General features: G+C 40.1%; 1 protein-coding gene across 4 annotated transcripts in view; it reads right to left on the bottom strand.

The window, feature by feature from the left end:
• Window positions 1-4,028: 4,028 nt before the first annotated feature.
• The window catches only part of LOC117771502 (NMDA receptor synaptonuclear signaling and neuronal migration factor), a 34,742-nt gene continuing 25,526 nt past the window's right edge, over window positions 4,029-13,244 (bottom strand). For all 4 annotated transcript variants that reach the window (XM_034601927.1, XM_034601929.1, XM_034601928.1 and 1 more), the window contains 8 exons: window positions 12,439-12,569; window positions 11,728-11,811; window positions 11,482-11,515; window positions 10,421-10,491; window positions 10,204-10,283; window positions 9,728-9,830; window positions 5,705-5,780; window positions 4,029-4,407 (listed from right to left, as the gene is read on the bottom strand). In XM_034601927.1, the coding sequence (XP_034457818.1) occupies window positions 4,310-4,407; window positions 5,705-5,780; window positions 9,728-9,830; window positions 10,204-10,283; window positions 10,421-10,491; window positions 11,482-11,515; window positions 11,728-11,811; window positions 12,439-12,569 (677 nt within the window). In that variant the 3' untranslated portion in view covers window positions 4,029-4,309. The remainder of the gene's footprint in view (window positions 4,408-5,704; window positions 5,781-9,727; window positions 9,831-10,203; window positions 10,284-10,420; window positions 10,492-11,481; window positions 11,516-11,727; window positions 11,812-12,438; window positions 12,570-13,244) is intronic.

Below are 13,244 nucleotides of genomic sequence, written 5' to 3'. Positions count from 1 at the left end.
GGCTTCTTTTGGATAATTGGGGGAGTGTAAGTCATTGAAATGTGCAGGAACAGTATTTTTTTCTCTGAAGTCCTATCAAACTACAGCCTTTCTGTCTCCATGGCTTTGAGTTTAAGTCAGTTTTACTAATTTTTACCAAACAAAAGTCAGATATCGGATATATAATCTCTATAAATAGATTCTGCATGACAACAAATTCTCAGTTTCTAGTTTGACTAATCACGTCTGAGCAGGCATTAGTAGGTAAATTGTCCATGTGGGAGCAAAAGAGGCGGAACACATTGACCAAAATGCATCGACTATCGGCTTTTTAATTTATTTGCATTCATATGCAGATAGCTCCTGATAGAGATCAGCTAAAATATTGTCTGGACTTAAAACACCTACAGAAAGTATTGCTCTTTGTGTTTTGTGCCAAGACACATTCGACTTGTTGATAAAAGAAACTGCTCTGACTGTAGTCTACACTGGAAGCCCCCAAATACTGGCCTTTGCCCCCAGAGGCTAATTCTTTGTTCGACGATAGGCTCGATGTCTCAGAGAACTTGCTTTGCAGAGAACTTGCTTTGCATATTTAATTGGCTCTCTAATCCAAAATTGATGCAAAAATACTTTCTTCAAACAATCTACACTTTTCTTGTATTCTCTTTGATTTTACCAATATTTGAAACGGCAAATAAAGCAACATAGACTGAGGCATGTTTGCATCTTTAATTAGATTTTGGATGAAGAAGAAAACAACAAAGCTCTCTCAAACTCCTGAGTCAGGGTGCTCTTCACATCATGGTCATTTCAGCACAATAAATTTTAACAAAACTTTAATAGCCATTGATTTCTGGATAGGCCGCATGAGGTGTTCTTCTGTTTTCTGTATGGCACAAGACGTTTCCTTTTCAAAGAAGAAGTTCCTGAATCGACAGAATCCACCCAACCGCTGCTTTGCTTTAACTGACCAGTGATCATTTCTCTGGTCAGAAACTCATGCCAGTAAAAATATTCCATCAAAACCCAGCAGCTGTTCAGGGCAACATCTTTGAAGAATCTGGCAGCTTAGCGCTTCTGCTGGAATTAAAATGGCTCAATGATGGCTTGTGTTGAATTTTAAATCTGTAGTGAAAACATGTAATGCGTGACTCAGGCTGAGAGAGCACTTGTCTGTGCCAGACAAACTGTAGGCCAGCGCTGCAATGTCAGAAAGAGGGCGAGAGCGAATGAAAACCAGAGTTCTGCTCGCAGGGAAATGGAGAAACACTCCAGTGAGACGCTCAACACAAATAATATCTGCACTCAAAGCTTCAAATATTAAAACATCCACCCAAATAATGACAAATGCAAAGTACTTACCACAGACAGATGAAGAATACCTCTGACTGCATGTATTGGAATTTGTTTGTGTGTCTGTGTGTGTGTGTGTGTGTGTTCATGTTAGAGCTGGGACCACTCTGTAAACTCTCTCCTGCGCCGTCTGATAATTGATTAGTAATAGCAGCGATTCTATGGGACCTTTAGGAGCTGTTGTTATTTGGGGCTGTACACTGCTGTGATTGTCTGAGCAGTGAGTTGTGGTGTGACCGAGCAAAGTCGTATCGGATCGAAAAAAAACACCTGGGAAACAAATGCAATGTTTGTGAAATGCTGTTATCCGATAATGCCGGTAGTTTTTAACATCATTTGAAAAGATGGTACCATTTATAATCCTCTCAAGTGAATGCTTGTACATTAGATTTAGCAAAAAACTATGGGCACATAAAAAGAGAAATATTCGTTTTCTGAAAGCACAAACCTCAGTTTCATATTTTAGAGAAACAAGCCATCATCAGGGTCTTTTATTTAAATGTGACGGGTTACATTTCTCAGTAAGATCATCTAATAGTTTGAATTTCCTCAGGCTGTATCGATGTCAGAATGCATTTGCACCACTGATCTTGCAAAAAAAATCACTGTACGCAGTAATTGGTGCATGAAGCAGGACTTAAACTCCTTTCTTCTGTCACTTTTGATCATGTCCTGCCCCTTTTAACCACCACAGCCTGTTCACTGCACCGTAGACTTGGACCAACCAGGTCTTATCGGTTGTGCCTTTTAGGTTTGGTTGAACAAAACATTGTAAAGCCTACTTTATTTTATGGTTAATTAATCCTTTAAAAATCAGGGTCGACTTTCTGTGCTTTGAGTGTCAGTGAAAAGGTTGATGGAAACTGCAAAGTTAAAAATAAAAGTTTTTACGCTTGCCTGAAGTGTTTTTTTTGCCTGTTTCAAAACAGAGTTAATGTGTGGAAACACCTTTTTACGAATAAGATCTCGCATAGCAAACATTTAACTCACATGGCAGATCAGAGGTTTCTGCTTTAAAAGGAGAAAAAGGAGGAGGAAGAGGAGGTGTTGTTTGAAGTTTCTGACATTAAAGAATAGTAACAACTGGCCCAATTAAAAACTTTTCCTTCAGCCCTTTCTCAATGTTTTTCTCCTACATGTTTATGGGTAATGGTTTAGTTTCTTCTTCAATGTTTTCTGGCGGTGCTCAAACAACTTATTTTGTTTCTGGTTCTTAACCTTTGATTCTTCTATTCTGTTTATTACAGCCATGAGCATCATAGCCGATCAGGGTCTTGTGACGACACTACGCAGCCTAGTTTACTTACTCCAACTCAGTTGATGGAAACAGTTGATTTTCATCATTGGAGCATTGGAAAAGTTAATTTTGAATTCACTTGAATTATAGGAAATATGGGTACTGCGACTTCAGAGGCAGATGTGCACCTGTCTTGCTTCTGGAAAAAGTACACAGCATTTAATAACTGATTTTTAAAATGACACTGTTTTATTTTATTTATTGTAAATATCTGTTTGTCCCAGCCCTAGTATTTGTAGTCTTAATGGTTTTTAGAAAGCTCAGGCAGGTCTCTCGGCCCATGCAACGTTCTCAGACGCAGACACACACTCAGCACATATTTTCTGGCCTTTTAACTAGCTGACACCTGGCAGGGGCAGCAGATGGCTGTTAACAGCTTAAACTTCTGGCAGATCTGTTTTAATTCAGAGAGCTCCGGCCCTCTGACTGGATCACAGCCCAGGAGAAAGAGGGATGGCAGAAGCTGGTTTTTGGCTGCCGCTAAGAGGAGCCAAAGAGTGTTTGGCAGAGGTGAGACCAGCTGACACTGTTGACAAGGACTGGCTATGTGGCCTGAACCTTCCGCTGAGGAGCAGGAGGGATCATGGGAGCGACTCCTACACTACAGGGGCAGGAGCACTTGGATGGCTGTTACATCCCACTTGACATCATGAAGTATACTGTCAACTCGAACGCCGTGGAAAGATAATTGTGTGGGGATGGAGGTGATGATGATTCTTTTTGCTTCAGCAGAGGAGCAGATAGAGAAAAATACACACAACATATCAGCATGTTTGTTGTTTTTTTTACATGGAAAACACACGCACGCACACATACACACAAAATCTGCACATTGTACTTTTCTTTTCTTTTTTTTTTTAACCAAAACATAAAAGTCAATTCCTCAAACAAAAGATATTTTCTAGAGGGATAATACATTCGTTCCAAGCGATGGAGATGAAGATTACAATATCTTGATAGAATAGACAAACAGATTAATTACTTCATGGCTAAAACCTGAGTTATTCCAAAGTATTTTTCATATGAAACTGCACAACAATGCACATCAAAAATAAATGATGCATCATTATTCTCGTATAGAGGATTATTTGCATGACTAAAGCTATGCTAATATATTCAATGTTTTATATACACACACATCGGCATGTGGGTTATTCATGTATATGCATGTCTCCAGGTTATCTGAGAGGGGCCAGTTGAAACACAGAACCATATTATGATGGAATGACTTTCAGCAATTCTTCTTGAAGCACTTAGGCCTCAAAAAGTACAACAGAGGTGTGATGAAAATGATATTTCTTTTTTGTACACGTTTGATTCTCCTCTTGCGTTCACTCGAGAGGCAGAGAGAGTTGATTTGCGAGTTCAGTCCTCTGCTTTTTCCTCATTTTTTTTCTCTTTTATTTGTAAAGTCTTGGCCCTTTTTTGTCTGTCTTTGACTCGGGAGGTGATGAAGAACAGAGGCACAGCATTGTTGAGTTTATCTCCAGCCTCCCTCTCTCCGTCCTCCCCCAGCCCTCTTTCCGGGATGAAAGCAGGTGTGTGACTGGTTTATATCGAGCTGATGGGTGGAGCACTACACGTGGAGCGATGTTCAGTCAATGGATCAGTTTTTTTTATAACAGGTTCCTCGTGGCACTGCGGGGGGGGGCTGCACCTGTTATCCTGGGGTCTTCGTCACAAAAACTCCTCATACTCCAAGAGTTTGGAGTGCTGGCGCGTCTTCCAGAGGCGGTAGAGGCGGAAGTCAAAGTACTTCTCAATCATCTCTTTGCCTTGATCGGTAAATGAGACAGGAAAAGTTTGAATTATGCTTTTAGGAAGCATAAACACAATACAGCAGATAATGTGAAAACAGTAGTATGAGGTTTTCTCATTAGCATTGAGATGTGTACAGTGTGTGTGTGCATGCGTAATGCTTTTCAAAAAAAATACTTCTATCTATGCTCTCTGCCAAATAACATTTATTTCCTCATGCTGGTAGCCCTGTATTAACATAGTATCCTAGAAATTGAATTAAAATTAGATAAATTAGTTCTCGCATATTATTCAGTGCAAATGTTCTTAATCAATGCAGGAAGTAGTATGTCCTATATATAGGACCCACTGGTGAAAGTAAATGGCAGGAGGTTGGGTTGACATATGGCGGCTCTGACATTCATGCAGCGGATCGGACCTCGACTAACTTTGAGCTTGACCCATGGGGAGCAAGAGTCAAAATGTCTCCCCTCCTGCTTTGCTTCCCCCATCTTTATAGGAAGTTGAATGTTAAATCTCTGGAGTACATACTGTTGTTGGCATATGCAAATATTGAAAGCGACAATGTTAAAATCTTTGTTATTGAACATATTCAGAGATTTTCCTGACACTTACAGTGTCAATGTTCTTATCTATGGGACAAAATGTTGGTTTGATTTGTTCAACTCCTAATTGGTTCCTTTAAATTGTATTTATATGTTGACCAGAGTAAATAGATTTTCCCCTTTTGATAGAAAAGTGGCAGGAGACATACTGTTGTTATAAAAGAGTTCAGGAAGGGAGAGAAAACATGTCTCTGTGGAAAACTTCTGATGAAAGTGAAGGACTGCAGAGGAGGTAGTGTGGATCTGGGTGGACCATGAGCATGCTTTAGTTATAAAGTGTGGACCAGAGCGTACAGTATGTCCCTGCTCCCACCCGGTAGGAGGAGAGGAGTGGGTTTAAAGGTAGAGCACATTAACGAGACTGTACTTTCTCCTTTGTGGTGGGTGTTTGGCACAAAGTGTTGCGTCTATACTGACTTGGATCAAATGCATTCAATAAAAGCAAATTCCCACTGAAATCAGGACAGAGCACAAGTTTATAAGAACAGAATGAACATGTTTGAAATGAGAAGAAAACAGCAATTGAAACAGTCTTAAATGAATTAGATCATTAGTTTTCCGTATTGTTCAATAAGGAAACAGCTGTTTGAGTACTTTCCTCACAGCGGATGTTTACGCCGGACATATGGTGTTTAGTTGCATCACTTCATGTGCATGTGTCCTTGTGACCTCCATGTTTGTGTGTGTGTGCATGTTTAATCCGACCCACCCTGAGCCGACAGCTCCAGCGGTGACTCGAACTCCACAGAATAAGGCCTCATCAGATTCTTCAGTTTCTGGAACAGCTGTTGGGCCGAGATAAGAAAGCAAAGTCCAATTAATCCTACTGCACTAGGATATGCTCGCAGCAGGGGGGGGGGGGCCTGCAGACACAACAGGCTCATGAATACACAAAAATAGAAACAGACACAGGACTGGCAATGAAGCTGACTCATTACTGCCAAAGAGAATGTACATTCTTCCTATTTAGGAGGACAGGTGAAGAAATAAGAGGAGGTGCACAGGTTTTCTGCTCGGCTCCATATGACCTCTTTGTACTCGCATGAAACAACTTGTCAAAAGAGCACAATGTTTTTTTTTATTAAGACAATCTCAAAACATTAACAAAAAAACCTAGTTAGACGACATCGTGAAGCAGCGTGGGATCATGGGAGTCTTCACCACCATTGCCTATGAAAATCTACCCAACATGACTAAGGGTAAAGCCGATATAATGCAATTAAAAGGCAACCAAAAATAAATGTTTTGATATAATATAAGTACACAACAAGTCTACAAAGTATATAACATCTTGTCGTTTTTTGACATACTGATCCGTAAAAGTACTAACTGGCATCTTGCATTTGTAGTCCTGTAAGTGTTTTTTATTTTCTCATACCAAAACATCAAGAACTAAATTCAGGCTAATGAGATTAAGTCCTAAAATATTTGGTCAGATTCCCACTTCTAAAATGAACGATTCTTTTTTCTTCAGTATTATATCATTGTAGATGAGATACTTTTTTAGACAAAACCCAATTGAAAGGAAAAAAAGGGGCAATAATTAACTGTGAAAATTGTCATTAGTTTGAGCTGTAATGACATAATCACTGTTTGATTTCAGCTTTGCAGAGATTGTATAGCTTTTTTTTTTTCTTTTCCATTGTCTCTCCTGCGGTGACTGATGTGTCGCGTTGCACATTAAAAACTGAACCTCACTGATTTCTTGCTTTGATTCAGTCTTGAGGGATCTCCGTACCTCCCTGTCAGGAAATATCAAAAACCCAAATTCACCTTTTGTTTGTCACTTGATGTTAAACTGGGGGTGGGTAAAGAAGAAGCGGCTTTCATTCCGTGTGTTTGCAGTCCTTTGAAAGAAGATAAAAGAAGGTGGCGAGTTGCCAGGCTTGTCTGTAACGCAGAGAGAGCTGCAGGCAAAATAACAAATCTCAAATAATGTGATAATAACACTGTAGATTTCTTCCTGTCCCGGGTGGCTTCATATAAGCTCTCAGTGGCTGCCGTCTTGCTGCCAAGACAGATTGGGATTTGTTGCTGATGAAACTAAAAACGTGCTTGAAAGTCTCTGGATGGGAACTGGGCTGCGCTGCCTCTCTGACCTGCTCACCTGCTGTTCTCCATCCCCAGCCTTGTTTCCATTTTTCAGCATCCAAGCTGTGTTTCAGACGAACTAGTACATTTCAATATTCAAGTGCTGCACTCTTGTGTGCAACCTTTTTGTCCTCATTTCAGTGTTAACTGTCCTTTCCAGTTATCACAGAGCAGCAGCAACATTTTTATGCCGCTGAGCTTGTTTCTCTGATAACTTAAGATCCAGACGTCTGATGACTAAGATCCCTCATCCAGGGTAAAGGTTATATAGTTATGAGGCTATAAAAAGTGGCGCTGACGTGACTTGAAACTGTGAAGTGTGCTGCAAATGTTTTAATGTCCGTCCATCCGGCGGACAGCCAGCGTTTACTGATAAGTGGCCATGTTTCACGAACAGAAGGAAATATTATGACCTAATTTCCTGCAACTTATGTTTATCAGCAGCGTTCACCCTTGAGGTGGTAGTTCTACTTTTATCAGCCAGTTTATTTTACCATCACATTCATGTATGGAACCCCTCGAAAAGCCCAAACTCAGAAATGCAATACGTTCTGACTTAATGATACATGCATTACAATGATATTAAATAGGGAATTAACATGACAAAATCATCTCCTGTTTTGCATTGCAAATGATTAGCGAAGTGCTTTTATTAACCATGCATTAACCATTATGATTTTACTTTTCAAACAGAGAGGGGGTGGTTTCATTTATCTCTCTGATGATTTCAGCCCACCCCAGTGTGGCTGCAGGCTCAATATTTATAAGCTTAAATATACATTTTATTGCATGATATCTGGATTCAAGTGCCCCCGGGCACAACTGCACCTTTGGTATGCATGATATGAAAGTACATTAGTGTGTTTGAGTATGAAGTTGCATCTTGAGACACTTGGTATGTGTGGCTTGCTTTCAAATTTGCATTTAGGAAGTTGTGTGAAGCTTCTGCTGATTAATTGAAGACCTGTATGTCCCTGTTGTTCCTATGCTGGGGATGATGTGTTAGATTGTTTTGCGGAGGAATATATATATATTAAAAATTGTGAGTCCGTGTCCACATGCTAGTGGTGAGTGGTGAGTGGAGAACGAGTTTGTTGTTTCCCAGAAGAAGTACAACGCTCTAGACCACAGACTTTATCTAAAGATGGACGACATGGCAGCTCCTCAAAAGTGAAGCCCAAAAGTTTTGGTCGCCCCCTAGTGACAGCCACAGAGTGACTTGCGATTGGTCGAGCACACATTTTAGCAGGACCTCACTAACACGGCTATATGCCCGGATTGCTGCTGCGCCAGACTCTGGGTCCAAATGAAGTCATCGCTGCAAGATGGCAGCTTTTGTGTCCTGGATATTTTTGCTTTGTTTCTGGATAGTGAGAGGAAGAGGAGACGCTTGGTCCGTACAGTCCATTTTCAAACAACCCTTGAAAAAATGTGAAACACACCAATTTTGTAGCTTTGGATTCAAGCTTTCTTGAAACAACTGCAATTGTGTCTGTCTGCAGGGGCGGAGATATCACTGATGTGCAGTCTGTTCTGCAGACTGTCCCATCAGCCCCGGAGAGATCCACTTTATATAACTAAGCATTTTGGCAGACATGACTGGAACAGACAGTTGTGTCGGACAGACCCTGTGTCTTTGTGTGTCTGCCAGCTTGTGTGTTTGTGTTTTGATTTTAAATTGTTTTTTGTCCATGTGGCTGTGTAGCTTTATTATTTCCGCATGCCAAGTTATATAGAGGTGCAGCATCACTCAACATGTGTGCCCTGCGGCTACATCCAGCAACAATATTACTCAGAGTGAGATAATGGTCACACAGGTGGAGGAAGGAGAAAACCTGGAGGATTGTGTGCAGATTATCAATCAAATAGACGCAGTGAGCATAAATATGAGAGCAGACGGCAGGGAACAATGAAACAAGGACAAAAGGAGGCAGAGAGAAAAATGGTGGAAGCATGAATATGTGTAAAGATGAGATAGGGAACCAAAACGCAATAAACCTTTGGCATCCGGTTGTAAATGAGACTCTGTGGCACATAAAGCCTAAATGATTAACATGTCATAAATTAAGGTGCCATTATACTTTGTCATACACTGACCTGATTTAAGGTTCACCTAGATTTCACCACTTGATATAACCACCACAAAGCAGATGTGTTGCATGTTATCAGATGGCATCACACTGTAATAATAAGAAAACTAATTTTGCCACTTTGTGATATAACGGGACAAAGGGAAGGTTTACCTCTATGAAACTAGGAAGTCATATCAAGTCAAATTCTATTTGTTTAAATGAATATCAGACATCACATTTGCTTCGAGAGGCCCTAACAATCCATAGAGTCCAACACCCTCTGATTCTCCCCAAAACCCCTATAAATGGGGCAGAATTGTAGAAACCTCAATAGATATCACATGTATGGACATTATATATTTTGTGTAGACATTGATTATATTTGTGTTCTTGTATTTATTCTGCTACAGAGCTGCGAACACAGCGAGCATGTGTGTTACTGAAAATGAGATGGTTGCTCAGCCTTTTTTGTGTCAACAGCAATTTCTGCTGTCTTTGGAAACAGTGTTATTTCTGCAGTGTTTGCTTTCCTACTGTTGTGATGGGCTTGTGCATTAATGTGTACATACCTTTTCTCCATTGGGGTTGCCCAGGACGTAGCATCCCATAATGTGGATGAGGTTGGGCTCCGGGTTGACTTTACTCATGAAGCGACTGAGTCTTTTCCAGAATCTGAACAAAGACAAAAGGCTACACTCAACATGGGCAATTCTTTTTTTTTCAAAGAACCACATTGGTTGGGATTTCGGGCAAATGTATGACTTTATGAAATCTGTACACTGAGGATTTTCTTTTCAAAAGTTCTGTCATATTTTGTTTATCCAGCACTAATACATGTTTTACTGTTTTTACCTCTCTGAATATTGATTTTCTCTTCCGGCTCTGTAATTTTGGTGGTTGTATTTTTTTCAAATACATTGTTATAATTGTGATTATTGATGAAATAAAAGTCTCCGTAAATATAATATAAATATAAGACACAGAAAGTGTGAAAGGGATTTATAACATGAGGCTGTAGATGACAAACTAATATAACATAACTCACTGGCTCATGTCCTCCTCCTTCTCCACCTTAGCGAATGTTGCCACTTTGTTCTTCAGTAAATACAGATGACCGGGGCCTCCCTAACAAACACACACGAGTAAAACACTTCAGAGAATTCCATATGAAGTAATCACGCCATATATCCCAAATAAAGCATATTCTGCAAGGAATACAATAATGTTATTTTTTTAACCTCCGTCTCCTTTTCGTTTCTCACCTGACAAAAGATGAGCATCCTCCAGAACTTGCTTCCTCTCCTGTAAGCTGTGAGTTTCTTGTCTATTTCCTCTGAGAGAGGGAGAGAAGAGATTTGGATTGATGACAGAGAGAGAGGCAGAACACAAAGGGAAATCCCCGGAGGCAGAGTTCAAGTACAGGTGTAATAATAGACGGCAGAGACATTAACAGAAGATGTAGTTTATATTAAATTCAACAGTGTGTACTTTAGGCTGCAAGAAATGTCACATCACAATAAAATGGGTCCGTGAAAGACGTGCAGTCAAATGGAAAGTTGGAATGTAAATTATTCATTTACATCCTTTCAGTTACTCTGTGTGAGTTTTGTTCCGTGCAGAGTTGACTTCATCTTCTTTGACCTTTTACTGTTCATTTTCAGGAGGCAGAAACCTTATTTTCTTTTTTTTAAGTCGTTTTGCAAGATTTAATCAGTTTGAAAATCAACAGACCGTATTAGCCGGATCTCAGCTATTTTTTTTGCTTTTCTTCTGATTAGATTGCAGGTAAGATTTAGCCTCGAGCTATTTTTCTGACCTTTTACACCTGGAGTATGATTCAGAGTTCAGACTCCACTCCTCAGGCAAAATGAGCCACGGTTCAGGTTCATATTTAAGGCAACAGATTTTCCATTCATAGTGGTTCCATCCTTCAATTCTCTTTTATACACTGAATTACACATTCTGTGTATGTATGCTTCCATTTTTTTCATATTCAATAATGTGTATACTATTATTTACCAGTTCATCTAATGTTTTCTTTATAACACAACTTCCATCTGATCGACACAAGTGTGAAGTAAATTACTGCTTCAAAAAAGTTTACAGTTACCGTTTTTATATTTGATATTTTTAGCTTCATATATATTCATGTATTTTTTTTCTATTTTAGTCACTATTTTAATTACCTCCACCCAGGAGCTTATGTTTTCACAAGTGTTAGTTTCCTTGTTTGTTAATTAGCAGGATTACGCAAATAGCACTCAACCAAGGATCTTTATAAACACCGTTGAAAATGCAGATATCGACAAAAGAAGACACTCACCCAAAATATCATCAAAAGTTGCATGTTCATGGTCCTGAAAAAAGGCATTCACAAAAAACATGATCATTTCACATGAAAACACTAAAACCTACACTACAATTCAGACAATGCAGTACGAAGACCAAAGGCTAAATGAATAGACAAATAGATTATACTTGGTACGCCACTGTATGACCCTGAGACAGAGTTGTCATGTATGCACGTCATTCTGTGCAGCTTATCTATGTTTCATTGTGTAGGACTCACATAGAGGATGGGGATGATGGAGGGGTCATCCCTGCGGATTATAGTGGGAACGTACTCCGCCTTGGGGACCTTAGAGGAGATCAGCTAAAGGTGAAGGAGAAACAGAAGAGGCAGAGAAAAGATCTGTTAAGTGGGATGTGAGGGGAAAAAGGGGGAAAGAGGGGGGAACAATAAAGGGATGGAAGAGTTTCAGTTAAACGAAGGAGGAAAGGAGGAAAGAACAAACTCTATCACATCCTCATGCCCACAGGGGAAAGTGCAGCTCTATATAAATTGCACAGTGGATAACACCTTTGATTTCAGGGAATGACGTGAATATCAAGTTACAGTGCGAAGAGTTGGTCTATTAAAGCCGAGACCAGTCGTCAATATGCAATCCTGAAATAATCATTTTCTAAATTTACTTAAATGGTGGGTTCTTCTCTGTAAAATGTGTAAAACAACACAAAAAGTAAGGCTAACACTCGAATCCTCTTGATTGCCCCCTAGTGGCTGGCTGCATTACAGGTCATAAACCCCCTCCTCCTCATGGGCCATGCACCAAACTAAAAAGTCCAAGTACATGTCAAATAATTTTTCTCAGGGATGGATGAGTTTGTGTAAAACTGTGAGGTCCCTGCTGTGTCCCGACTCATACTCCAATGCCTCAATCATAGACCTTTGTATTTGATTCAATAATCTGCAGATCTTGTTACAATCTTGGCATCCTACCATGATTTTGGGAGGGATGAAGTCATCTCCCTCGCAGGCGAGCCGCTCCATCTCTCTCTCCTCCTCCCAGTCTGAAGTGTCATCAAGGCCTCCTTCATCCAGGGTGCCACAGGAGGCCTGGAGGTCTCCGCCTGGAGGAGAATATAACCCACCAGTGAGGGAAAGTGACTTGAGATAATAGCGTGTGGGCAGAAGTGTTGGGATTGGAGTGGGAGGCGAGAAAGGTGACACAGAGAGAGAGAAAAGGGAGGGAGTGAAGGGAGGATGTTTTCAGGAAGTGGAGAAAGACGAGAGTGGAGGAGAGAAAAACAGATGGCGCCATTAATAATGGTGGTGACATATGAAAATGACGGATGGGAGAAGAAAAAGCAGAGGCAGCTGGCAGAAGAAAGTGACTGATAGTGAGAGATTCCTGGCATGAACTAATAAGGAACGTTATTAAAAAAAAAACTGGGATCAGAGGTTGGCTGTTCAGAAGAGAAAGTGCTATTTAGCATCAAGTCATGCTTCTCTGATAATCATAATGTATACGACACACTGAAGGAGGAAGTTAACTGAATGAGACCTGTGATAAAATAAATCAGCATTGAAAACGATGCTTATCAAGATGAAGGTCATTATTGTCATTTATAAAAGTCACTGTGAATAGTGCGCCGTGTCTGTTGTCTTTGTACGGACTCTGATACAAAATGGCTTCAACAGCCGCAGCCTTAAATGTCAAATGATGAATCAATTCTGAGAAAACTGAAAAAATGTAAAAGGAAACCTGTCCAGATGTTTTTTATTTTATTTTTTTACCTTAAATC

Source organism: Hippoglossus hippoglossus, chromosome 12 (assembly GCF_009819705.1).
Source record: "Hippoglossus hippoglossus isolate fHipHip1 chromosome 12, fHipHip1.pri, whole genome shotgun sequence".
In the NCBI taxonomy this organism is placed as follows: domain Eukaryota; kingdom Metazoa; phylum Chordata; class Actinopteri; order Pleuronectiformes; family Pleuronectidae; genus Hippoglossus; species Hippoglossus hippoglossus.
Note: the sequence above shows the minus strand (reverse complement) of the source record. Positions and strands in the feature narration are given on the sequence as shown.